Source organism: Abramis brama (genome assembly GCF_963993115.1).
Source record: "Abramis brama genome assembly, chromosome: 19".
Taxonomy (NCBI): Eukaryota; Metazoa; Chordata; class Actinopteri; order Cypriniformes; family Leuciscidae; genus Abramis; species Abramis brama.
This window is the reverse complement of record NC_139981.1, coordinates 3,257,744-3,283,047: the sequence shown is the minus strand read 5'-3', so window position 1 is coordinate 3,283,047 and position 25,304 is coordinate 3,257,744. Positions and strand designations below refer to the sequence as shown.

Below are 25,304 nucleotides of genomic sequence, written 5' to 3'. Positions count from 1 at the left end.
ATTTCCAGTTTCTCCCTACGCAGATGCTCCTGAAGTTCATGATTGACATCGCTCTGGGAATGGAGTATCTCAGCAACAGAAACTTCCTACACCGGGACCTGGCAGCTCGCAACTGCATGTATGTGTCCTGAACTTATAGTCACCTATTAACTGAAAAAATAATAATAATAATAATAATTCACAGTATCACAGTTTTTGAACATTGATCATTATCATAAATGTTTCTTGAGCATCAAATCATCATATTAGAATGATTTCTGAAGGATCACTGAATACTGGAGTAATGATGCTGAAAATTCAGCTTTGATCACAGGAATAAATTACATTTTAACATATATTCACATAGAAAACAGTTATTTTAAATTGTAAAAATATTTCATAATATTACTGTTTTTACTGTATTTTTGATCAAATAAATGCAGCTTTGGTGAGCAGAAGACCTCAAATGTAATGCTAGGGATTTTATTACTGTTTATTTGAACTTTATAAGTATCTGTGTTTGTTCCAAGCAATTACATTTGTTTTTTTCATCCAGGTTGCGAGATGACTTGAGCGTGTGTGTTGCGGATTTTGGCCTGTCAAAGAAAATCTACAGTGGGGACTATTACAGACAGGGCCGGATAGCCAAGATGCCTGTTAAGTGGATCGCAGTGGAAAGCCTCGCTGACAGAGTCTTCACGGTGAAAAGTGATGTGGTAAGAACAGCCTCTTCATAACTCGAGAGGATATGTGATGTTTTTAGTCTCTACAGCTGCTTATAACTTTTATAGTTCCTTTTATTTGACATAAACTACATTCATTTTTTTTTAAATGGCTTTAATAAAAGTCTCTTCTGCTCAGCAAGGCTGCATTTATTTGAACAAAAATACAGTAAAAACAGCAATATTCTGTAATATTATTACTATTTAAAGTAATACAGTATATTTAAATAATTTTAAAATGTAATTTATTCCAATTTATTTTGGACCACAAAACCAGTCACATGGGTATTTTTTTTAAAATTGAGATTTATACATCATCATCAGCTGAATAAATAAGCTTTCCATTGATGTATTGTTTGTTTGGATAGGACAATATTTGGCTGAGATACAAGTATTGAAAATCTGGAATCTGAGGGTGCAAAAAAATCGAAACATTGAGAAAATCTCCTTTAAAGTTGTGCATTTATGTTGCCGATTGTGCTGCATTCACTAACAAAAATAAATGTTTTATATATTTACGGTAGGAAATTTACTAAATATCTTCATGGATCATGATCTTTACTTAAAATCCTAATGATTTTTGGCATAAAAGAAAAATGGATAATTTTGACCCATACAATGTATTGTTGGCTATTGCCACAAATAAACCCGTGCGACTTATGACTGGTTTTGTGATCCACATATGATGATTTATTATCGATGTTGGAAACAGTTCATGCTGCTTCATATTTTTGTGGAAACGTGATACATTTATTCAGCATTATTTGATAAATAGAAAGTTCAAAAGAACAGCATTTATTTGAAGTAGAAATCTCTTGTAACATTATAAATGTCATTTTTGATCAATTTACTGCTTCGTTGCTAAATAAAAGTATAAAAATCTTACTGACTTCAAACTTTTGAACTGAAGTGTGTGTTGCTTCGGTACAAGAAACGGCTGTTCATATGGCATATGACTTCTCATTGATAAGCTTTAGACCATAGTCAGGGTTTTTGAATGTTTGTTGATGTTCAATTGTTAATGTTTATTATCCCTTAATGTCCTGTTTAGTGGGCGTTTGGAGTGACCATGTGGGAAATAGCCACTCGAGGCATGACCCCATACCCTGGAGTACAAAACCATGAGATTTACGACTATCTCCTTGATGGAAACCGACTGAAACAACCCCCCGACTGTCTTGATGAACTGTGAGTTTTAAAATGTCTGTGGATAATCCTGTTTGTGGTCATAGCATGCCTACCTTTTTCCTGGACAAAACTTGTGTCCAGTCCAAAACTGTTAGTTAACATGAAATCCTAATTGACTTTTTTTAATATGAATTACTTACCGCATGTCATATTGTGCATAATTCATCAGTATATTATTCTAAAAGACGATTAAACGTTGTGCTTTATCAAAATATAACAACTTTATGCACCAGAAACAACTTCGCTTATATGTGACCCTGGATCACAAAACCAGTCACGAGTCGCACGGGTTTATTTGTGGCAATAGCCAACAATACATTGTATGGGTCAAAATTATAGATTTTTTTTTATGCCAAAAATCATTAGGATATTAAGTAAAGATCATGTTCCATGTAGATATTTTGTAAATTTCCTACTGTAAATATATAAAACATTTATTTTTGTGAGTGAATGCAGCACAATCGCCAACATAAATGAGCAACTTTAAAGGAGATTTTCTCAATGTTTAAATTTTTTTGCACCCTCAGATTCCAGATTTTCAAATAGTTGTATCTCGGCCAAATATTGTCCTATCATAACAAACAAGCTTATTTATTCAGCTTTCATGTGATGTATAAATCTCAATTTAAAAAAATTGACCCATGTGACTGGTTTTGTGGTCCAGGGTCACATATCTTATGCATTTTCCTTCTCAGGTTAATTTATCTGTTAATTTACCTACCTTTCATGTAGCAGGGCTGCCAACTTTTGAGTTTAGCTTGGAGGGAGATTTTTTTTTTTGGAGGGGGGGGTATGTAAAAACAAATATTGCATCACAATAAGTGTAATTGTGATTGTCAAAACATTTGGTAACTAAATAGAATTTTATGAAGTTTAGTGACAACATGTTACAATGTTTACATTGTACAATGACTGGTATAGGATACAGTTTTTATTATTGCTTGACAAAAAATTCAAGATTTCAATTCCATTCTTGTGATTTGATTCCGATTTTGATTCAATATTGACTAATTTGGATACATGTTTATTTTAAATTTTATTTAAAAAAATTATCTCACCTAATGCTGTAAAAATAGAGGGCCCAATCTGCTGGTATTATTAAAGGTTAAAAATAACATTAAATTAAATATAATGCAGTTTTTGTTATAATAACAATTATTTAATGACATAAGTAAAAATATAATAAATATGTAATATAGTGCTCAGCAAAATCTCCTCTCTAGCTATTTTTTCTATTCAATTAACATGCTATGGTCGTTAAATGGCTTTCCTGAGGTAAATGTAACGTTATGTGACATAATTGTTCTCCTGCTGTTATACTGACCTCTTTCCGTGGTTGAAAAACACTAATTGGTCGATATTATGTATACTTTCGGTAAGTTGTACTGCATCTTTAAATAAAAAAGTAACAGGTGATCGGTTCACGTGCACTTGAACTGAGGCGCTCAGCGATCTGTCACGTCACATTTACAAGCGCCAAACGTATTTTTGTCTGAATTTCGTAATAAAATTGACGGAATCTAAGAGCTGAGAATTAGTTTAATATTAAAAGTACCTCTTTGCTCCACAATTTTTCTGTGCGTGAGAAAATGGATGTGTGGCGTGAGAGCGTGTGAAAAGTGTCAATTGCGTGAGTCTCACTCTCAGTGCGTGAGAGTTGGCAGCCCTGTGTAGTGTGTAGTAGAGCTGTTTGTGAATGTTAAAGGTCTGTCAAATTTTAAAGATCAAGGATAAATAGAGTCTCCCAAAAGGACCCAAAATGAGTCGCCAGTAATTGTAATCTTACTTCCTGCTAAAACCTATGTAGGTTTGTAACAAATTTGCATAATGCCAGCCTGTGGTCTTCATTGGCTGCCCTCGAACAACGTCTAATTTGCCCCGCCCTCAAACACTGTAGTTTATCTTAGACTGGAAGAGTTTGGTTTGTGTTGTTCATGTCAAAAAGATGCTTTATTCTGCGCTGTGAAAGCAAATCCACTTTGCATGAACTTCCAAAAGATGAGGATTCGTGCTTGAATTGATGTGCTAAAAACACCATTGTTACTCTTCGTATCACTGTGTATAAAGTGCTGAGGAAGAGCTGAAACTCAGATATGGTAATAGGGGTTTTGTTTTTGATACGCGCTGTAAGCGGTCGACCAATCACAACAGCCTGGGCCGTCCGACCAATCAGAGCAGAGGAAACTCTCAGAAAGAGGAGGGGTTTAAAGAGACTGAATCCTTTATAGAACAATTTCAGACACTGTGAGAAAACAGTTAAGTAACAAAAAGGAAAAATGGTCCTGAAAAAAATAGTCACACAGTCAAAATGAGCGCATTGGAAATAATTGGTAGGCGAATTTCGTCTAGTGGAAGCGTTTGGTACTGCGGCCAAACACAATCTCACTGAAAGCTCATATTTTAAGATGTCAACCTCAAATTTGGAACACAACTTGTTTAGATTTATAGCTTTGATTTTCTCACATTTTTAGAGTAAAACGTGTTTTGGGAAATATATATTTCATTTTTGAGCATTTTTCATAACAATAAATGTAAAGTTTTATTACTGTTTTTCAAGTTTACTTTTAAAACCTTTTTTCACTACATAATTTGCCAAGTGTCATCTTTATTTTAAACCAAGTGTTTGATATTTATGACTGTTTAAGTTGGAAATTTTATTTTCAGGTCCATGCTCAAAAAGTGAATAAATGGATTACTGCATAAATATAATTCAGTGCCAAATAAATAAATAGTTTTTTGACCTTGGATGCATGTAAACGTAATGTAGGAGACTCAAAAACAAAATTAGGAATCTTTATATAACATAATTAGAGGAAATACTGGAAAACAGTATTTACATAACATGTCTTGTGTGGTGTTTCAGGTATGATATCATGTTCAGCTGCTGGAGCGCTGATCCGGTGGACCGACCCGACTTCACGCAGGTTAGGAAGAGACTGGAGAATCTGGCCGGGAAACTCCCCACGGTGTCCAACCGGAGGGACATCATCTACATCAACACCAGCTTCCCTGAGGTGGAGGACGAATCACCCGGCGTGGCGGCGGAAGGGCCTGTGATGACCTCCTCACCGTCCTGCAGTCGCCAAACCACGGCGGACGTTCACGAGAGCACAGACGCGGAGGACGACCGCTACGTGGTTGTCATCAAATCCTCCGGGGAACACGCGGCGAGAACTGCTGTTGACATGCCACTATTGAATCACAGACTCTTGCAACAGGACAGCGATGAAGCGGTCAGGGACGCGACGGGGACGCCGCAAACATCCACTGACACGACACGTTTGCTCTGATGGAGAGTTGCATGATGGGAACTTGAACTGCATCATTTTTTTCATGGCGTCCAACTAAAGTGTGTAATTTCGGTGTCACTAGTGCCAACACACTGAATAAATAATGACTTCATTCAGATTTTTTGAACACTTGTGGTCAGACAAACTGCCAAACTCACATGATGGGCTTGATGGGATGCTCAGAAATACAGATCAATGTTCTGAAAGCAACACAGAGACGCTGTTACACTTTACAGAGGAATCATGAATGCTTTAAATATAGTCTGTATATTAAGCTCAGTTACAAGAAAATGTTTTGACATCAAAAAGTTATGTAATAAATTGGTATTTTCTGTTTACAAGCCATCTTTAAAACACATCTGTGTGATTTATATAAGATTATTAGATATGTGCTGACTTGTTAAACACTCTCAGATGTTGTAGAGGAAAGTCTAAAGTAACATCATGATGGCATTCATTACTACACTGCCTTTCAAATTGTAGGGGTCAGTATGATTTTTTTCCTTCTTTTTTTAAAAGAAATTAATACTTTTATTCAGCAAGGACACATTAAATTAATTAAAGGTGACAGGAAAGACATTTATAATGTTATAAAAGATTTCTATTTCAAATAAATGAGCTTTCTATTCTTGAAAAAATCCTGAAAAAGTTAATGTAGCCGTACAGCAGTTTTCAACATTGATAATAATCATAAATGTTTCTTGAGCCGCGTATCAGCGTATTAGAATGATTTCTGAAGGATCATGTGACACTGAAGAGTTATGTAACTAAAATTCAGCTTTTAAAATGTAATATTTCACAATATTTGAGTGTTTTTGATGAGTATAAGAGACTTTTTTCTTAGAAAAATCTTACCGACCCAAGACATTTGAACAGTAGTGTACAGTATGCCAGTATATTGCAACCAATTTCCAATTTCATGTCTTGCAAAATGACAGATTGAGTGCAGTGTGAGGAAAGCCTTGTGCAGGTTTGACCTCAGACAGTCTTTCACAGTTCACAGAAACACGACGGACCCTAAACTCACCTGGTTGAACTTGTCAGAAAGCTTTACCATGGTGTTGTCTTTGCCTTAATGCATGTTAACGCACAGACCGCAAAACTGTGATGCTATAAATGTTATGAAACAAGTCTTGTATTTTTCAGAGGAGACTGTTTCCTTTTGTAATGTAATTGTCTTTGAAAGTGTTATCAAATTAAGCTACATTGTGATTTTAAGCTTTTTCTAAACTTTGTTTTTGCATAGAATCTGATTTGTATATTAGTAATGCATTTTTGTAAATATAAAGGACATGCTCTTTGTCTATATGTAGTGTTTTTTACATTTTAACTTAGAAGTTAAACTGACATGAAGAAAATCTATGGGAGAAATGTTCAAATGTTGTCTGAAGTAATTTGTAAGACTGTACCTTTTGATTGAGGTACAATAGCAATATGTATAATATTAATTTGAGATTGATATAAAAGTGCAATTTATTACTGCCATTATGAACAATATCTTATTAAATAGTTCTAACAAAATGACATTTGCTTTGAGGTGCTGTGTAATTGTTTTTGTCCATGGTTTTACTTTAACCCTCTGGTGCTGTTCGGTCATTTTTTTTGACAGAAAAATTTTACATTTAATTTATTTTTATTTTTTTTACTTTACCGGAATGGTACGAAACTTGGTAAAGGTTTTGGCACTTGCTGTGTGAACACAAAAAGAAATCATAGATATGATTCGAAAAGGTTAAATGGTCCTGAAAAAAAATGAGCGCATTGGAAATAATTGGTAGACGAATTTCATCTAGTGGAAGCGTTTGGTACTGCGGCCAAACACAATCTCACTGAAAGCTCATTTTTTAAGATGTCAACCTCAGATTTGGAACACAACTTGTTTAGATTTATAGCTTTGATTTTCTCACATTTTTAGAGTAAAACATGTTTTGGGAAATATATATTTCATATTAAAATGGAAAATTGCATTTTTGAGCATTTTTCATAACAATAAATGTAAAGTTTTATAACTGTTTTACAAGTTTACTTTTTAAAACTTTTTTCACTACATAATTTGCCAAGTGTCATCTTTATTTTAAACAAAGTGTTTGATATTTATGACCGTTTAAGTTGGAAATTTTATTTTCAGGTCCATGCTCAAAAAGTGAAAAAAATGGATTACTGCATAAATATAATTTAGTGCCATAAAAATACAAAATATTAAATAAAAAAAACATTATTGAACTAGAATATGGTACAATCATTTAATTGAAATTAAAATAAATTCTGTCATTTTTTGACAGGCACGCAAACAGTACCTGAGGGTTTTGCCGTCATAAATGTTAACCCAGACTAGTAGCCTAATAGTCTGAATGAGCCATTTAATATCTTTTTTTTTTAGCATTAATATGAGAAGCTGTCACTCAGAAACGTTCCCTTGTGATTTTTAGTGTGAATTCCACTTAAAATATGATGTTTACTGAGTTCATCAATCAATATGTAAGTATCACAACATTTCAGTTCTGCTATAAATACCATGGTTAAACTATGGTTATTATAGCAAAACCATGTTTAATTTCGTTTATATATATATATATATATACAGTGGTGGTCAGAATTAATGGCACCCCTGGTAAATATGATCAAAAATGGCTGTAAAAAATAAATCTGCATTGTTTATCCTTTTGATCTTTCATTCAAAAAATTCACAAAAATCTAACCTTTCATTGAAGTAAAAGAATTGAAAGTGTGTGTGTGTGTGGGGGGGGGTCACATTATAAAATAAATGTTTTTCTCCAAAACACGTTGGCCACAATTATTGGCACCCTTTTATTAAATACTTTTTGCAATCTCCTTTTGCCAAGATAACAGATCTGAGTTTTCTCCTATAATGCCAGATGAGTTTGGAAAACAGAGACCATTCCTTCATACAGAATCTCTCCAGATCCTACAAGTTCATGTTGGTGCTTCTTCTGTTCAGTTCAGCCCACTCCTTCTATAGTGTTCAGTTTAGGGGACTGGGACGGTCATGGCAGAAGCTTCATTTTGTGCTCAGTTACCCTTGTGTTGATTTTGATGTTTGTTTTGGACCGTTGTCCTGATGGAAGGTCCAACCACGGCCCATTATAAGATTTCTAGCAGAGGCAGTCAGGTTTTGATTTTTTATCTGTTGGTATTTGCTAGAATCCATAATGCCATGTATCTGAACAAGAAGTCCAGGACCTCCAGCAGAAAAATAGGCCCACAACATATAAGATCCAGCAGTATATTTAACCGTAGGCATGGGGTACTTTTTATCCCTGTTTGCACCAAACACATCTGCTGGGTTTGCTGCCAAAAAGCTCTTTTTTAGTTTCATCTGACCACAGAATCCGGTCCCTTTTGAAGATCCAGTCGTGTCTGACCACTGAATATGCTGGAGTTTGTTTTTGGAGGAGCGAGGAGCATTTTTCTTGAAACCCTCCCAAACAACATGTGGGGATGTAGGGGTTGTTTGCTCATTTTTTTTAGGCTTTCCGACCCCCAAGACTCAAGTAATCTCTGCAATTCTCCATCTGTGATCCTTGGAGAGTCTTTGGCCACTCAAACTTTCTTCCTCACCGTGCATTAAGACAATATAGACACACGTCCTCTTCCTGCCAGATTCATAACAACATTAGTTGATTGGAACTTCTTAATTATTGCCCTGATGGTCAAAATGGGGATTTTCAATTCTTTAGCTATTTTCTTACAGCCACTCTCTATTTTGTGAAGCTCAACAATCTTTTGCTGCACATCAGAACTATATTCTTTGGTTTTACACATTGTGATGGATGATTAAAGAAATCTGGCCTTTGTGTATTCATCATATTTAAACTCCTGTGAAACAAGAAGTCATAGCTGGACAATTTCATGTTCCTAGTCACCCTGGTGTGCTAAAAAAGGTAAATATTAATGGGAATATACTTCAGAGATATTTTACTCGTAAAAAATTCAAGGGGTGCCAATAATTGTGGCCAACGTGCCAAGAAGAAAAAAAATAAATAAATAAATAAAAAAAAAAATAATAATATATATATATATATATATATATATATATATATATATATATATATATATATATATATATATATAGCCTATATAGTTTTTCATAGTTTTTTTAAATTTATTTAGTAAAACCATGGTTCATTTTCGGAAGGGTTATTATTAATGTGTAAAAAATAATTATTTAATAAGTGTAGGCGAACATGAAAAAATCAAATCACAAAATTGTAATTTCAGGCGTGTCAATAAAATTGTGTGTCATTTTTAGTTGTTATCGCTTAATTTCAAAAGGTTTATAAAAAGATTAATTTTGTTGAAAGGATATTTTGTTTGTTTTATGACAACGAAGGGCATGACGTGTCGCGTCACGCGCACGCACAGGTGTGTGTGTGTGTGTGTGTGTGTGTGTGTGTGTGTGTAGCTCCGTCCGAAATCACATACTTCCCTACTATATAGGCCAATAGACGAAAAACAGTATGTGACAAAAGCAGTATGTCCAAATTCGCAGTAGGCTAGTGATAAAAGAGTACTGTGGGCAAAAAAGCCCACATGGAAAGAACCTATATGAGGATATATGCGCATATATGAAACCTATATGCAGTTTATATGCACATATATGCGGCATATATACAGCATATATGCACATATATGATAATATATGCTGCATATATGCGTATATATGCCACATATAGGCAAAACTGAGGTGCATATATGTGCATATGGCCATATAGGTCTCCTGTATTGCTTCTTTATATCCACATATAAGCCCTATATGTACAAGATATGTCTCCTATATAGCTCATGGCAGGATCTGGTCATTTTGTAGCTCATATCTCACTTTGGCAACTGTCATACATGATGCCTATAGCTCAGATAGGCACATCTATCAATTCGAAGCTCACGGAGCTGAGAAGATCAAAAAGATAAAAAAAAAAAAAATTCTGTTCAGTTTTTTGTCTTATTTTTGTTCTTGTACTATTTGATTGTTCTTAAGTAAATAAATAATGTAAATTTCTACATTTTGGGCTTTTATTTATGTTGCCTATAGCTATGGATTTTAATAATTTTACTAATATATAGGTAAACATATAGGTGCATATATAGGTGAACATATAGGTGCATATATGCACACATATATACGTGCATATATGTACCTATATAGGTACATGTATGCACGTATATATGTACACATATGTGCATATATGTACATATAATATAGGAAAACGGCCAATTGTATATATGTCACATATATTAAAAACCTATATCAAAACCTATATTAAAACATATATGTTTATATAGATTCTTTCCATGTGGGAGTACCTTCTACTTCCAGCGAGATTCTGGTGTGCATATGATACTATATAGAACATACTTTTTTTAGCAGCCCTGAAGTAATCTATCTATAAATTACAGAAACGTCTGTCTGTCTGTGTGTGTGTGTGTCTGTTAACCGCATATCTCTCGAACCGTTAGTCCGATGGATTTCAAACTGCTACTGTTGCCACGGGCACGAGTAAGTGCAGTGCCAAGTTTGACGTTGTTTGGATGAGAAATGCTAAAGATATCGTTAAATATATCATTTTTAAAAGGTTGTGGTTTAAAAATAAACATTCTGACATAAACACTCAGTCAGCTACACTGTTTACTTCTGAATATTATAGTTTGGTCTAGAACGTGATAAATCCATTTTGATTAATTTGAGTAAAAATGTGTTTTCTTTACCAAGAAAGTGGAAAGATGAAAACCACTATTTTCTGTTTCAAACTTTCACATAGCATATTTAGGTTATAATATAATAAAAAATTAAAATCCAGATTTTTCAAACTTTCACATAGCATCTTTAGGTTATAATATCATAAAAAATTCAAATCCAGATATGGATTTTCAAAGATCTATTATAAAAACTGATTATTTTTCCCCAAAAATGCAATAAATTCATGACACTTTTTTTCCAAAATGCTATCATATTGAAACTGTTGAAATCAGCCATCACTAAGAAATATCTCCTGAACTTTTTTGACGGCGATCAGCTCACAAAAACTGATTTTGCACGGGCACTTTGCACTGCTCCCTGAATCGACGCGCTTATTCATTTGTGGATGTAAACTGAATCTGTAAGTCAGCTATGCTGTATACTTCTGAATATTATATTTCATTCTGGTGCGCTTAACGTTATCGCTACTGTGTAATAGTAGCCTATGCTATTCACCGACTAAACATATCCTATTCAATGTGTTCACAGTCTCTTTCACGGGCATCATTTGTAGTAGTCTATTCACAAACTGTTTCCTCGAGTTCACTGTGTGCTTTCTACCCTGCACAAATAAAAATGTCATTGAACTTTTGCTGTGTAATTGTAACAATGAGCACTCAAACACACCAAAACAACAATTACTAAAAACACGCTCAAAAACTGATTTTGCACGGGCATTTTGCACTAGCACTTAGAAGGTTGTGGTATACATCAACACTCAGCTACACTGTTTACTTCTGAATATTATATTTTATTCACGGCCATCATTTGTAGTAACCTAGCCTGCTCCCTGAATTCAATGCGTTCACAGTCTCTTTCACGGGCACCAAACCAACAATTACTAAAAACACACACAAAAACTGATTTTGCACGGGCATTTTGCACTAGTTACTCAAATTCAAAATAAGTACCTACTCAAGAGAGTATGCGATTTCGGACGCAGCCTGTGTATGTTTGCGCGCGCGTGTGCGTGTGTGTGTGTGTGTGTGTGCGTGCGCGCGTCTCTGGTCAGTAAACATGGCCGTCCGAAGCTGTCGGTGGATACGGGACAGCAGCCATTTGCTCTTTTTAATCCCATTTCTATTAATCATTTCATCATTAAATGGAGTTAACGCCGCTCCAGAGATGGGAATGTGGACTATCACAGTGCTTAATGTGAGAGTGGATGATATTTTTGATTATAAATGGATGACAATGAGCGAAGAGGCCAAATGCTAACAGCTAGTATTATATACCAGGGCATCTTTATTTTATAGATTACGAGTTTTTACGTTACTGTTAGTAAGACAACCCCTAGAAATTATATTAAAACGTTATGAGACGGCTGTCGGAGTCATTCGGATTATGAAATACTGCTAAATTGTTGAAGTATAACGCTGTTGTGTTTACATGGGGAATCAGTGATAGTGATAGTAAGTTAGCTCAGTGATTCATACTACAGCTTTCCAAAACATAATATTGTGTATTTTTTTACTAATTTAACTGGCATGAAGGGCTGCGGTAATGAGGCCCGTTTGAGAGATGATATTGAATAATGCTGTCATTATCAGATGGTTGTATTTGTTAGTTCTGGGTCATGTAGCAGGCAGTTATGATGTGCCATAAATGATAGTATAGTTACCCAGTTTAATCATTATACACGCAGGACACAATGCAAAGAAGCAAAGTGTTGAGGGAAAAAGAGAACATTTGTCACTATTTGCTGTATCTGATAGCAATAAATGGAGCCTTTTCCTGCAAACTGAGGATTTTACTTTATTACATTTTGACTGTGACGCTGTCACCTTTGATTGTCCATATGATCTGTGTTAAAGTTTGTGACAAGGTCTTATCAAATATTTAAAGACCTGTCTAATTTTTCCACGAAGGTTTCCAGTGGCTGCCACTGTAAGACAATGCCATATCGCAGCAGTTTAATTTACTAGCAAGCTCTTTCTCTGAAAAAAAAGAAAAAAAAAACTGTAGAAAGATTTTGCACATTGTATGTTTTCTGTATATGAACAGTTCAGATGCAAAAGCCTCTAAGTGCCATCTGAAATTTTCTTCTAGAATGATCATTTTTATGAAGCTCATATATTTAAGTTCAGTAATTTCACTTAAATGGCAATGAATTCAAATTTCATTTAAGTGAAATGACTGAACTTAAATATACAAGCTTGATAAAAATGATCATTCTAGAAGAAAAGATGGCACTTAGAGGCTTTTGCATCTGAACTCTTCATATGTACTGTTACATTTTTTTTTAGTAACTCAATATTCTCTTTTCTAGACATCAAGACCTTTATTGTTAAGAAAATCCATGTATAAGGACACTGACATTGAACTGAAAGGTATCTGTTTTTTTGTGTTTTTGTTTTTGCATAGATCAAAGATGAAGCTGAATAAACACATTCATTTATTATGATCGTTATTAACTGCATAGTGACGTAAGGTCTTTATTCTCTTTGCAGTGACATCATTTGGTTGCCCAGAGGAAGTGACGTTCACCATTCAGTGGTTTTTGAAGCATTACCCATGTCACAATGAGTACAACAATATTGAAGTGAGTGGCACCTGTAGTATGCTTCTGAAATCCAGTGGTGTGTGATGCTCTTTCTTTGTTGATCATTTGTTTGTTTGCTCGCTCAGGAAATGTATGAAAAGACGCCACTGAGTCGAGGCAAGAGTATGGACCCGAACCCTCTCGGACCCGGAGAGTATATTCAGCACAGATACAGGGAATTTTCCTGCCGCAGTGACATGCACATCTTCCCTATGTTCAATGTACGTTTGCAACACTTGATCTCACTCAGTAATGTAACTGCTGTTGCCTCATTTTTAATCAGCTTGACTTAGTCACATTTTTTATTGTGGGTCCAGATAAGTGTTGGTCCAGGTCAGTGTACTATTTAGAAAAATCTTATTTTTCTTTTTATATTTTCAGTTTTCATTTTAGTTTAACTTTTAGTAATTATGTCATGTGCTTTTGTCACTTTTGTGTTTATTATTTAAAATATTTCTGTTTAGCTTTCAAGATCATTTGTGAATGCACTGTGAACTAACATGAACAAGAATATTTTTATTATCTAACATCAATAAATGCTGTAGAAATATATTGCTTATTGTTAGGTAATGTTAGTTAATGTTAACTGTTACCATTTTTATTTCAGTTTTAGTAATTTTAGTACTTCAGTTAGTTGAAGGAAGGAAATATTTCTCTTTTTTTCTTAAAAATGTTATAGTTCAGATTTATTTCAATTAACAAAATGAATTTTTAATAGTTTTAGTTAGAGACAACAATACTGGTCAGAGACGAGAATTTATTATTATTATTTTTTTCATTTTATATAATACACACACACACACACACATAACTACAATGTGAAAGAAATCTCATTCTCACATTCTCTGTGTTCTCTGACACAATAATATATTTTAAAACATTAAAATCAGCATAAATTAAAGGCAGTCCAACAAATACTAGCATGATACTTACAAAAACAGCTCACAATAATGTCATATGAGTGTCTTGTTTACAACCTCTTTCAACTTCCTGACAGTCAGCTGATGTTAATCTTTATTTCATAATTGCATGTTAGGAGATTAAATGTTACTTGCTTTTTTTAAATGTTGTCTATTACACATTTCTCTGCAGAAATCAAAAGCAGAACCGAAAACACTGAAAACGGCCGCAGTGGATGGCGAGTTCCAGGTAGTTGCCGTGAACTTTTGACCTGCTTTGAAAGCCTGATTGTTCTCCAAATATCTAAGAGAAACATATTTTTGTTTTTTTAATATTAGGAAGGCAGTTTCACAAGTTCTCCTGTTGCTGAGGCTGAAGCAAAGGTGAGACATTCTGGGACATAATATATGGAGTATTTGCCAATGCAGTAAAAGATTGAGAGAGTAAAAGATTTGTTACATAATGGCGCATAATTTCTTTGTTGGAAGGAAAATGTGATTGCTACGACCTGGAGGGACGGGCCGTACCTGCTGGTGGTGGCGATCCATCCAAACAAACAAGATGTCAACTGGAATTTAACTTGTAGGCATAATCACCTAAATGCATGAATATTTCGCTGCTTAAAAAGGTGTTTCAGTGCAGTTACGTCGTCTTTTCTCATTTCATCTTATCTAAATTGTGTGTTTCAGTCAGTGTTATGATGAAGGGAACCCACGGCTTTCTCTCTGTCACTGAATGGCCTCTCATGATCGTAAGTAGTTGCTCATCGGTTTTGTGTCATTTGTTTATTGGTGCAATATGATCAGTATTATAATAAAATATATAATATGCATTATTATAATTAAATATACACTAGTTCAAAAAAGTTTGGGGTCGGTGAGATTTTGTTTAATATTTTTGAAAGAATTCTCTTATGCTCACCAAGTCTGCATTTATTTAATAAAAATATGAATGCATTCATTCAATATTAATTTCTTGCCATCTGTTCAAAATATTTTGAACAGTAGTGTAATTTTTCTTATCAAAAGCCATAATTAAAACCCTAGAAAGCCCTATTAAGCTTATCCTGCCATATTTGTGCTGTGAACTAGCCTGGAAATCCAGACCCAAATCTGAAAGATTAAAGTCCAACTGAAATCAAAATTTACGGACTTTAATGGTCTGGCATCGACTAATGAAAATAGGCCAGCTCGAGGGGCGGCACCAAGCATGCATTTGAAAATCTCACTGCACGCAATTGGATAACACTACGACCAATCACAACAAGCCCCATTCGCTTAGCCACCAGCGGAGCTAACTGGTGGATTAGACTCTTGCCGTATCTGGTCGGCAAAACAGCAAAAACGGCCTTCTTGCAAAGGAAGGATTCGAGCGCCGTCTTCTGTTCCTCTTTTAGATAAAAAGCCAAGTCTAACTCGTTCATTGTAGCGGCCAAAGCCGTTTCAAACAACTGGTGTTCATCCATAGCCATCTTGCCATGTTTACTAATGACTTCGACGTTGCAGCGCTGTCGTCTTCTGTTTAGCTCGCCTCTGGCCCGCCTCTATCAGATAACCCGATGTGATTGGTGCAGACTCGGCTACAGGGGCATATTTAATGAGCATCATTACTCGACACCAGAGTAAACTCGCTGAGCAAATTCAACTTGTGCTCTCGCGAGAACTCTGGATTTCCAGGCTAGCTGTGAACATGAGTGAAAGCTTAAATCCTGTGTCTGGTTGAGGAGAGATGTGCTTTTACTTTTCTAAGTGGACGGTTTAAATCTGGTGAATGCTAAAATCTTGATAGTAAAAAAATCTTAGGTTATATTTACATGACAACAAAGTATTAAAGACGGAAAGGTTTGACAACGTTGTCAAAAACGATTCCCGTTCTCACAGATTCGTGAAAACGACTAAAAACGCTGTATTCTTCTGCCAGGCCAGTAGTTGGCGATGTTATTTTGTGAAGAAACACTACGGGCCTATAGATTGAACATGTGATACGCATGACATCATTTCTTTGTAGTTTACAAGGAGACTTGCACTTTGAAACCTGTTTTCCAAAGTTTGCTTGTTTGGGCCCCTAAAACACTGTTGTATTGTAAATGAACAGCCAAAAGACAAAAAGTTTTCCGTTTTTGGTTGAAACGGTGTTGTGTAAACGGGATAACACATTTCCTGTCTCTTTTCTTCAGTTCTACATGGTGATGTGTATGGTGTACATTTTGTACGCTCTGCTCTGGTTCGTCTGGTCGTCCTGCTACTGGAAAGACCTGCTGAGGATCCAGTTCTGGATTGCAGGAGTCATATTTTTGGGCATGATAGAGAAGGCCGTCTTCTGTGCTGAATATCAGAACACTAACAACGTGGGATCTGCATGTTAGTCAGAATACACTCTAACACACTTTCTTTCTCAATTTCAGAACTTCTCTTACCATGGCCAAACAAATGTAGACACTTAAGTTACATGTAAAACTGTTGCGTGAGATAAAATGGTGTCATGTAGGGTATTTTTTCATTTTTATTTGATGTACGCGACCATTCAAAGGTTTGGGGTCGGTAAAATTTCTATATGTTGCTTAAAAAAGTCTCTTTTGCTCATCAAGTCTGTATTTATGAGCAAAAACAGTAAAACAACAATAATATTGTGAAATATTACAATTTAAAATAACTGTTTATACATAGTAAAATGTAATTTATTCCTGTGATCAAAGCTGTATTTTCAGCATCATTACTCCAGTCTTCAGTGTCACATGATCCTTCAGAAATCATTCTAATATGATGATATGATGCTCAAGAAACATTTATTATTATTATCAATGCTGAAAACAGTTGTGCTGCTTCATATTTTTGTAGAAACCGTGATATTCTTTGATGAATAGAAATTTTAAAAGAACATACTAGCATTTGAACAATTTAATGCATCCTTGCTGGATAAAAGTATTAATTTCTTTCAAAATTTGAAAGAAACAGGTCTCAAACGAGTCTCCTTTTGTCTTCATTTTCAACACTAAAATAATTTTTATCAAGTAAAATTGAACAAACCTTTTTGTAAAATGTTTTATTCTTTAAAATGAATGACACTTGGATCGATATTTTTACTAAAAAACAAACTTCAAATAGGATTCTATGTTTAATAGTAAATAGTTGACTCTGTTTCTAGTTAATAGTTTGTGTTCTCTCCAGCTCAGGGTCTTCTGATCTTCGCCGAGCTCGTCTCTGCTCTGAAGAGGACTCTGGCCCGTTTGCTCGTCATCATTGTCAGTCTTGGGTACGGCATTGTCAAGTGAGTGATGAAAGCATTGATTTTCAGGTTTCAGGATGATTATAGAGCGTGAGATGATGATGTTTTTCTGTCCTCAGACCACGTTTAGGCACCGTCATGCACAGAGTGGTGGGTCTGGGTGTGCTTTACTTCTCATTCGCTGCGATCGAGGGCGTTCTGAGGATCACTGGGGTAAAGATGACGTCCTGGAGCATTTTAAACCATTCACACTTCCCCATTTTTTTCTTATGCAACTGCATAATTGATTATTTTAATAAATGTCAATGAGACATCATTAGGGCTTTAGAGTTGCAAGCATTTATCTGTTGTGAATAATGAATGTGATTGGTGTTTGTTGATCTGTAAGGGTCGAGATAATGGACCAGCCCTCATCTCTTATGTCATACTAGCTATGTTTGATTCTTCATTCATCTGGTTCATATCCTTCCGATGGGCTTATCAAACCTGTTCATTTGTTAATAATATAAAATATTTTTTAATATTAAATCCATTTATTAATCTTAGTTGATGTCAAATTTAACATTTACAACATCAAAAGTTGTATTTGTTAACATTAGTTAATGCACCGTGAATGACAATAAAAAACGTTTTTTTTTCTTCTAACATTAACAAAGATGAATAAATGCTTTAAAGATGTTTTGCTCATTTTAGCCAATGCATTAACTAATGTTAACAAATTAGATCTTATTGTAAAGCGTCACCGATAACCTAACCGTGTTAAAATGACTCATTCTGTCATTGCATATTTCTTGCATGTGTAGTTGAGAAGGGTTTTACAGGGTGTATGTTCATTTCAGTGTGATTTAGTCTTCAGTTTATATTGGAGAAGAACTCGTTCCTTATTTTCTCAGGCTAAAGACTCTGACCTGGCCCTGCTAGCCAACATTCCCCTGGCTCTGCTTGACTCCTCTCTGTGTTGGTGGATATCCTTTTGGGAAGCCGTGTTTGTGTCTTTGCCCCTGCACAGTGTGTCTATTGGCCATATTTATTCCTGCATGATGCCGTATGCCTTTCCTGCTAGAATAATCCTTTTTATTTTCAGCATAATGTCCATATGTCCTCGTCCTTCACTGTGTAAATCAATGCGAAATGTTTACTGTAAAGATCCATATAATGCAAGCTTGTGTGTTTTAGCACTACACTACAGTTCAAAAGTTTGGGGTCAGTTCGATTTAAAAAAAAAAAAATTATACTTTTACTAAGCAAGGATGCATTAAATTGATCAAACGTGACAGCAAAGACTTTTATAATGTTACAAAATATTTCTATTTCAAATAAATGTTTTTCTTTTGAACTTTCTATTCATCAAAGAATCCTAGTTTCCACAAAAATATGAAGCTTCATAACTGTTTTCAACACTGATAATAATAAGAAATGCATTTTATTAATACATTTTATAATATATTCAAATAGAATAGTTATTTTAAGTAATTTAAGTTCTTTCAGAGACTTCTTTCAAAAGGATTAAAAAAATCTCACCGACCCCAAACATTTGAATGGTAGTGTATCTTGATCTTGTCAACTCAACCTGACTGCATACCAAAACATAGTATTTTATTATTATTAAATATATTGTAAATAATATGCATATTATGATATCAAAATATAAAACTTGTGTAGCTAGAAGTGCTTGCGTTCACAATATTGTGTGGAGTATGTCTCATGCCTAACATTTATGTGCATGGTTATACTTTTAAAACAGTGTGATAGTTGCATATTTTCAACATTATTCTATTCTAGTGTATTTTTTTGTTTTTCTCTGTGATAATTGATGGCATGCCACACGTTATGCACGAACATTAGGTTAATAACAACCCATAATATTCCTAGTCTTTTGTTCCTGTATAAGCCAGTGTCTCATTTCCTTGACTATATCTCACATATTTGTCAGTCTGGCACAAACCATTAAGACTCTAAAACTCAGGAGAAACCCAGTGAAGTTGTCTTTGTACAGGCACTTCACCAACACGCTCATCTTTGCTGTTCTCGGTGAGTATAAGGCATGAACTGAATAGAGTTAAAAAATGAAACCCAGTCAAAGTTGATTTATATGTGGCGTGTGTTTCAGCCTCCATCATTTTCATGGTTTGGACAACAAAGAAGTTCCGGTTATCAGACTGCCAGGCGGTGAGTATCTGAACTCTCTGAGGTCACAGCTCTACTCAGATTGGAGCAGATCCAGAACACTTGAAACTGGTTGTCGTGTGTTTATGAGCAGGACTGGATGGAGCTGTGGGTGGACGATGCATTCTGGAGGTTCCTGTTCTCCATCATTCTGCTGGTCATCATGTTTCTGTGGAGGCCGTCTGCCAACAACCAAAGGCAAGCGTACTGAACATATCATCTTTATGGTCCAAATCTAAGTGATATGTTCAGTCCAATGTAAATCCAGTCCAAAGAAACCAATTCCTTCTAAAGCAGTGTCCATATGCTCTGTGTGTAGGTATGCGTTCACGCCGCTCATTGATGACTCGGATGATGAGGAGATCGAAGAGTTCCTGGTGTCTGCAAATATTGGTCAGTAACACTATATGTATTGAGGTATTCACTGTATATTATTGCACTGTGTGGAAATGGTGTTAAATGAAAATTGTGGGTTAATTAATATGCATTCTTTCACCTTCAGCTGATGGGATCAAGTTGAGAGCAGCGAAGACAGAAACCAATGGAACAGTGAAGCCTGCAGCAGCTAATGCGGTCAGTTTAATTCTCCAATATAGTTATAAAACTTTTTCAAATATATTTTTACAGTAATTTTTTTTTAAAGCAATCTTTTATTTAGCAAGGATGCCTTAAAATAATCAAAAGTGACAGTAAAGACATTTATAATGTCACAAAAGATTTTTTTATTTATTTATTTAAATGCTGTTCTGTTCATCAAAGAATCATGAAAAAATGTATCACGGTTTTCCATAAAAATATGAAGCAGCACAACTGTTTTCAACATTGATAATAGGAAATCTTTCTGATGCTGAAAATACATTATTTAACAGTCACTTGTCTCCACCTACTGGTGTAACAATGTAATTGATACAGTTTTTATTTGAAGCATCAAGTTTCTTTTAAAAGCTGATTTTGTTCGCTTCCGTAGACAATTGTGTTTATATCCGAGTTATTATTATATTTTTATTCCAGTTCTTCTGTGATAATATGATACTGTGTGGTTGAAAAGACATGACAACTGCTCTCTCTGGGTTAGTGGCAGCGTGAATGCAGATCTGAATGCTCAGCTGTGATCGTACTTGTCAAAGGTTTTAATAGACATAGTAGAATCGTCATTTAAGAATAAGATTGCGTGGGTGTTTGAATGTCCATAATAAAAATCTAGTAAATATCAATAAATGTAATTATTCATGCAACAAGAAATATTTGATTGTTGCAGGATGACGACTTGAAGTGGGTGGAGGACAATATTCCTACCTCTCTTTCTGATGTGTAGGTCATTTTCTGTTTTACAAACATATATACTTAAATACCCACATACATACATACATACGCCCTCTGCTGTATACAAGAAAAAACAATTCATGTCTCTTATTTCAGAGCTCTTCCTGTTCTTCTCGACTCAGATGAGGTATGTAAACTCATTTTATTTCTACCATAGCTTTGCTTTGCTTTATCTTTTAGTTTTTTCTTACTGTTTTGCTACTGAAATGGGATCCGTGGGGTAGACAAAATAATGAGTCATCACATAATGCCATTTTATAATTATTACGTTGCATTAAAGTATGCAGTATGGTACAGCACAGCAAGGTATTAATGTTGGAAATTAAATAAAAACGAAAAACTGACAAAAATTGGTTTGTAAATTGAAATGTCAGATGTGTGCATTAGACACAGCGGCATCATTAAAATGTAATTTCCATTATTTTGTCCATCACTTGTGTATATATTTCTATCACATTTACAATTTGATTAATTAATACATGATTTTCAACAGGAGATCATGACCACCAAGTATGAGATGTCTAAAATGGAGTGAGGATGCGAAAGCAAAGCTCCAGAGATCAACCAAACCGCTGTTCCTACAACTGGCATCTGACCCTCACCAGAGAGCCACAGACTCCTCCTTTGGTCCGTTTGGTTGGCGGATTTGGGGTACACTGAAGGAATCGTGCTGAAGCGGTGGACGCATTCTAGATGATCTAGACGCCGCACTACCTGAACTTTATGTGAGGTGATACCTCTTTTTTTCCTGAACTGTTCAAACGTCCAGAAGACTTTAAAGTCATCATTGATCTGTATAAAGTGACAACGGTCTATGTTTCTAAACTTTCGTAATGACATACCTGTCAAAATTATGAAGAATTGATTATATGGAGAGATAATGTATTATTCAAATGGGTTTGTTTTGTGTGAGTGTCATTTGATATTGAAAAACATTGATAAGGAACTTCAAGTTGACCAAAGCGTCTTCTTCATTTCTTTGGCTGTTTATAAAGTGTTATTTCAAACATTTTGTCTATAATTTCAGCACATGATGTGAATAGTAGAATGTCTGTCGGTTTGTCGAATTTGTATTTGTGCAGGGAGTGATTTAAATATGCAGAATGATTCTTAATTTTTCATAAATATTCTGAATAATTGTATGAAGTTGTTTTTGTTTTGCACAGAGCCCAGCTCAACTTTTCCCCCTGAAATTGAAATTGTTATAATTTATTTGGCCTCATTTTTGTACCGTAGAAGTTCTGAAAGAGAATTTAGTAGTGCATACGACTTGTGCAAGTCTTCTGAAATCATATGATAGCTTTGTGTGAGGAAGAGAGCTAAATTTAAGCCATTACTGGCCAAAAACCTTTGTGAATGAGATTTAAGAGCAGTGAATAACTTCTATTTTGGTCTGTTCCTCACACAAAACTATTGAGTTGGAATATAGCGCATGAGATGCATTTTTGTGTTTTTAAGATGCATTTTTTGAGCTTGAACTTTGGTTGTAGGCAACAAAGTAGCATAAAGGCTTGCAGCTTTTGCATTTCATGGTGAAATATTCCATTACATGTTTGTTTTTCTTTTTGAGGAAAAGCGTACAACTCTTGGATCTGTGTGTAGATGCATACTGAAGCCTTAACACACTTCTGTTCTTGAGTTTTGTTCTGCAGTATCACTGTAAAATCGGCCCTGGTCTCGGTTGGACATTCTGTGACATGTCTGCTTAACAGAACGATGTGACTGTTAAACTTACGAAAGATGTCTTTTTATTTCCTTTATGTGTCCTTGAGATGAAACGAAACGTGAAATAACTTCTGAATTGTGTATATTATAAAGCGCACTTTAAGTTATTGTGGTTTCTTTTGGTCATGGGATGCAGTGATGTGCTTAATTTATCTGTATGATGCTGACCTTGTCCATCATGTGTTACTGTTTTGTTTGCTTCATAAAAACGCTTTACTTTACAGTATTTTTCATTGCCTTTTCTGTTTGCTAACAATCAGGTAGTCTCCTCGAATGTGAGCTCACGTTATTCAAAGAGGAAAGCACACTTGGCGTCCAATAGAGCTCAGGTCCTGTCTGTTTCCTGTCTACATGAATGTTTATCCACGTTTTATACACGTTAAACAAAGTGGGTTGCAATAAAGACTCTTTATTACAGTCAAATCGTGAGTTCGGAGGCGTCGAGTTGTTGTGGGTCTTACTGTATCATATGTTGTTTAATAGGGTTCACAGTGTCCTGAAGGTGAGAACATATCTGATAATATGATTGACCATGACATTGTAATTTCATGTAGTCTGTTCTATGAAAGATAAGCTTGAAAATGAAGGTCATTCTTTTAGATTAGTAAATACTTTACCAAGTATTACCATTATTTCTCACCACTTTCTCTGAGAAGAGTTTCGTGAATGAACACATTCATCACAATGACTCCACTACACCGAGTGTTTTTTGTTTGTTTGTTTGTTTACTAATCAAACGCTCTAGAGATTTTCGTTCCTCGTCAACCTTAGGCAGGTTAGACGCCATTTTGAATTTACCGCGGATAAAAACAAGGCTGTGAGGGACAGACCTACATTGTTTTGTCTCAAGATGCACACCTGTAAAAATAAATAAAATTCTGAGGCATGTTTATAAAAGCTACTTTAATGTCCTAATTTAACTAAGGCCTAATCCTGGCTTAATCTAAGCCCTTAGCCATGTCTGTGAAATATAGGCCTTTATAATAAATTTTATATTTATTATTTTCATCTATATTTTCAGTGAAGCCACAAGGGGGCATCCCTAACCAAATGGTAAGTACAGCACTTCTTCATATACTTGATCAAAACAATGGATGTAATACTGTTAATTTCTGTATGATTTATAAATGTTCTATTCAATTTGAGGAATCTAAAGCAATTTGCCCGTAAGCGTTTTTTTAAAATAGATTTTTTCTTTTCATTTTAATCCATTCGCTTATCTCAAATAAGATTCTGTTAATTCAGCATCAGATTTTGTTGTTGTTGATAAAATGAAGGGGAAAGTGTACATACAGCGTTTTCTCCTCTCAAAACAACCACAAGTCCCCAAGAGTCTTTCAGCTAATCCGTGAACTTTGAGTCTTAAACCAAGGAACATGACAAACAAACACAACTGTACCATGACCAGAACTAAACATAGGCAAGATAACAATCTGCTTTTCCAATGGCAAACACATGTTATAGTGATGCATGACATTTTCCTCCTATTGTTTCTCCTCTTATTTTATATCCCAGTCCAAAATAATGACTAATTTACAAAAACACGCATGCACAAATCAATCTCTCAAACACTTCAACACCAGGTTTTTACTGGGTAAATTACATACTATTGCTGAATTACATTTCAGTGAGACCTCACACAAAGCTACTGTATCATATGAATTCAAAAGATTGTTTTATGAGAACGTAAATGCTTTTCTCTCTATATGCTTTCAGTGAATGGAAAAGAGCAGCGTGAACATTCCTGAAAACCATCTGTTTTCCACAGAAGGAAGACAGAAATTCAGGTTTTGGAACGACATGAGAGTTAGTAAATGATTTTAAACTTTCGTTTAAATGTTTGCTTATCTCTTCTTCCCTCAAATTGTCCATGTTTATTTCTTGTAGTGAAAGTTAAATGATGACTTTGGCCCTTAAGTTTTCTCTGGCAAATCCTACTGTACTTAAAACCTTTTGAAAGGTTCAGAGTGGCCCGTTGGACTGAGAGAAAAGATGTTTCACAATAATTATGAAGAGATTTTGTGGTTGAAGTGCATTGTCATTTAAAACGGGACCCTGCCGTCCTGAACATGTGCTTCTGGAAGCTTGTGGTTCTTTTGATCATCTTATTGCAAGTTAAAGCACAGAGAGAGAGAGAGAAGGGGGTGGGCAACCACATGTGGTCAACATTACTTTCCTTTTCTCTTACTAGCAAACACGTAATTGAAAAACACATTGAGGAATACTCTTCAATTTCCTGATTGTTATTGTCCCCGGCATTCCTCTATTTTTAAGGTTATGCTACTCGTCACGTGAAGGTTCATATTTGATTCTGGAGAGATTCCAAAGATTTTCAATACTCATTTAAACCAAAATATGAGATTGAGAATAGAAAGCATTAAAAGAACAGCATTTATTTGAAATAGAAAACTTTTCTAACATTATAAATATCTTTACTGTCATTTTTGATCAATTTAATGCATGCTTTTTGTTTTTTTACTTACTGACCC

The 25,304-nt window shown here is 35.0% G+C and overlaps 2 protein-coding genes across 4 annotated transcripts in view; both read left to right on the top strand.

Moving 5' to 3' along the window:
• mertka (c-mer proto-oncogene tyrosine kinase a) overlaps window positions 1–6,703 on the top strand; it is a 42,236-nt gene extending 35,533 nt beyond the window's left edge. The window contains exons 16-19 of the mRNA XM_084093989.1: window positions 9–118; window positions 536–695; window positions 1,753–1,889; window positions 4,753–6,703. Of these exons, the coding sequence (XP_083950115.1) occupies window positions 9–118; window positions 536–695; window positions 1,753–1,889; window positions 4,753–5,179 (834 nt within the window). The 3' untranslated portion in view covers window positions 5,180–6,703. The remainder of the gene's footprint in view (window positions 1–8; window positions 119–535; window positions 696–1,752; window positions 1,890–4,752) is intronic.
• Window positions 6,704–11,918: 5,215 nt separating this feature from the next.
• Window positions 11,919–23,036, top strand: tmem87b (transmembrane protein 87B). Of its 3 annotated transcripts, none has more exons than XM_084092379.1 (20): window positions 11,919–12,089; window positions 13,204–13,264; window positions 13,385–13,476; window positions 13,563–13,697; window positions 14,569–14,625; window positions 14,715–14,759; window positions 14,865–14,958; window positions 15,066–15,127; window positions 16,553–16,736; window positions 17,544–17,643; window positions 17,721–17,814; window positions 18,495–18,566; window positions 19,524–19,632; window positions 19,712–19,770; window positions 19,862–19,965; window positions 20,087–20,160; window positions 20,270–20,340; window positions 21,026–21,078; window positions 21,187–21,217; window positions 21,584–23,036. In XM_084092379.1, the coding sequence occupies exons 1-20, from the start codon at window positions 11,952–11,954 to the stop codon at window positions 21,623–21,625; spliced, it is 1,677 nt and encodes a 558-aa protein (XP_083948505.1). In that variant the 5' UTR covers window positions 11,919–11,951; the 3' UTR covers window positions 21,626–23,036. The 3 variants fall into 3 exon arrangements, with proteins under 3 accessions (XP_083948505.1, XP_083948503.1, XP_083948504.1); XM_084092377.1 differs by having other exon boundaries at window positions 11,921–12,089; window positions 18,495–18,570; window positions 19,528–19,632; XM_084092378.1 differs by lacking the exon at window positions 18,495–18,566 and adding an exon at window positions 17,990–18,065 and having other exon boundaries at window positions 11,931–12,089; window positions 19,528–19,632.
• The last annotated feature ends 2,268 nt before the right edge of the window (window positions 23,037–25,304 follow it).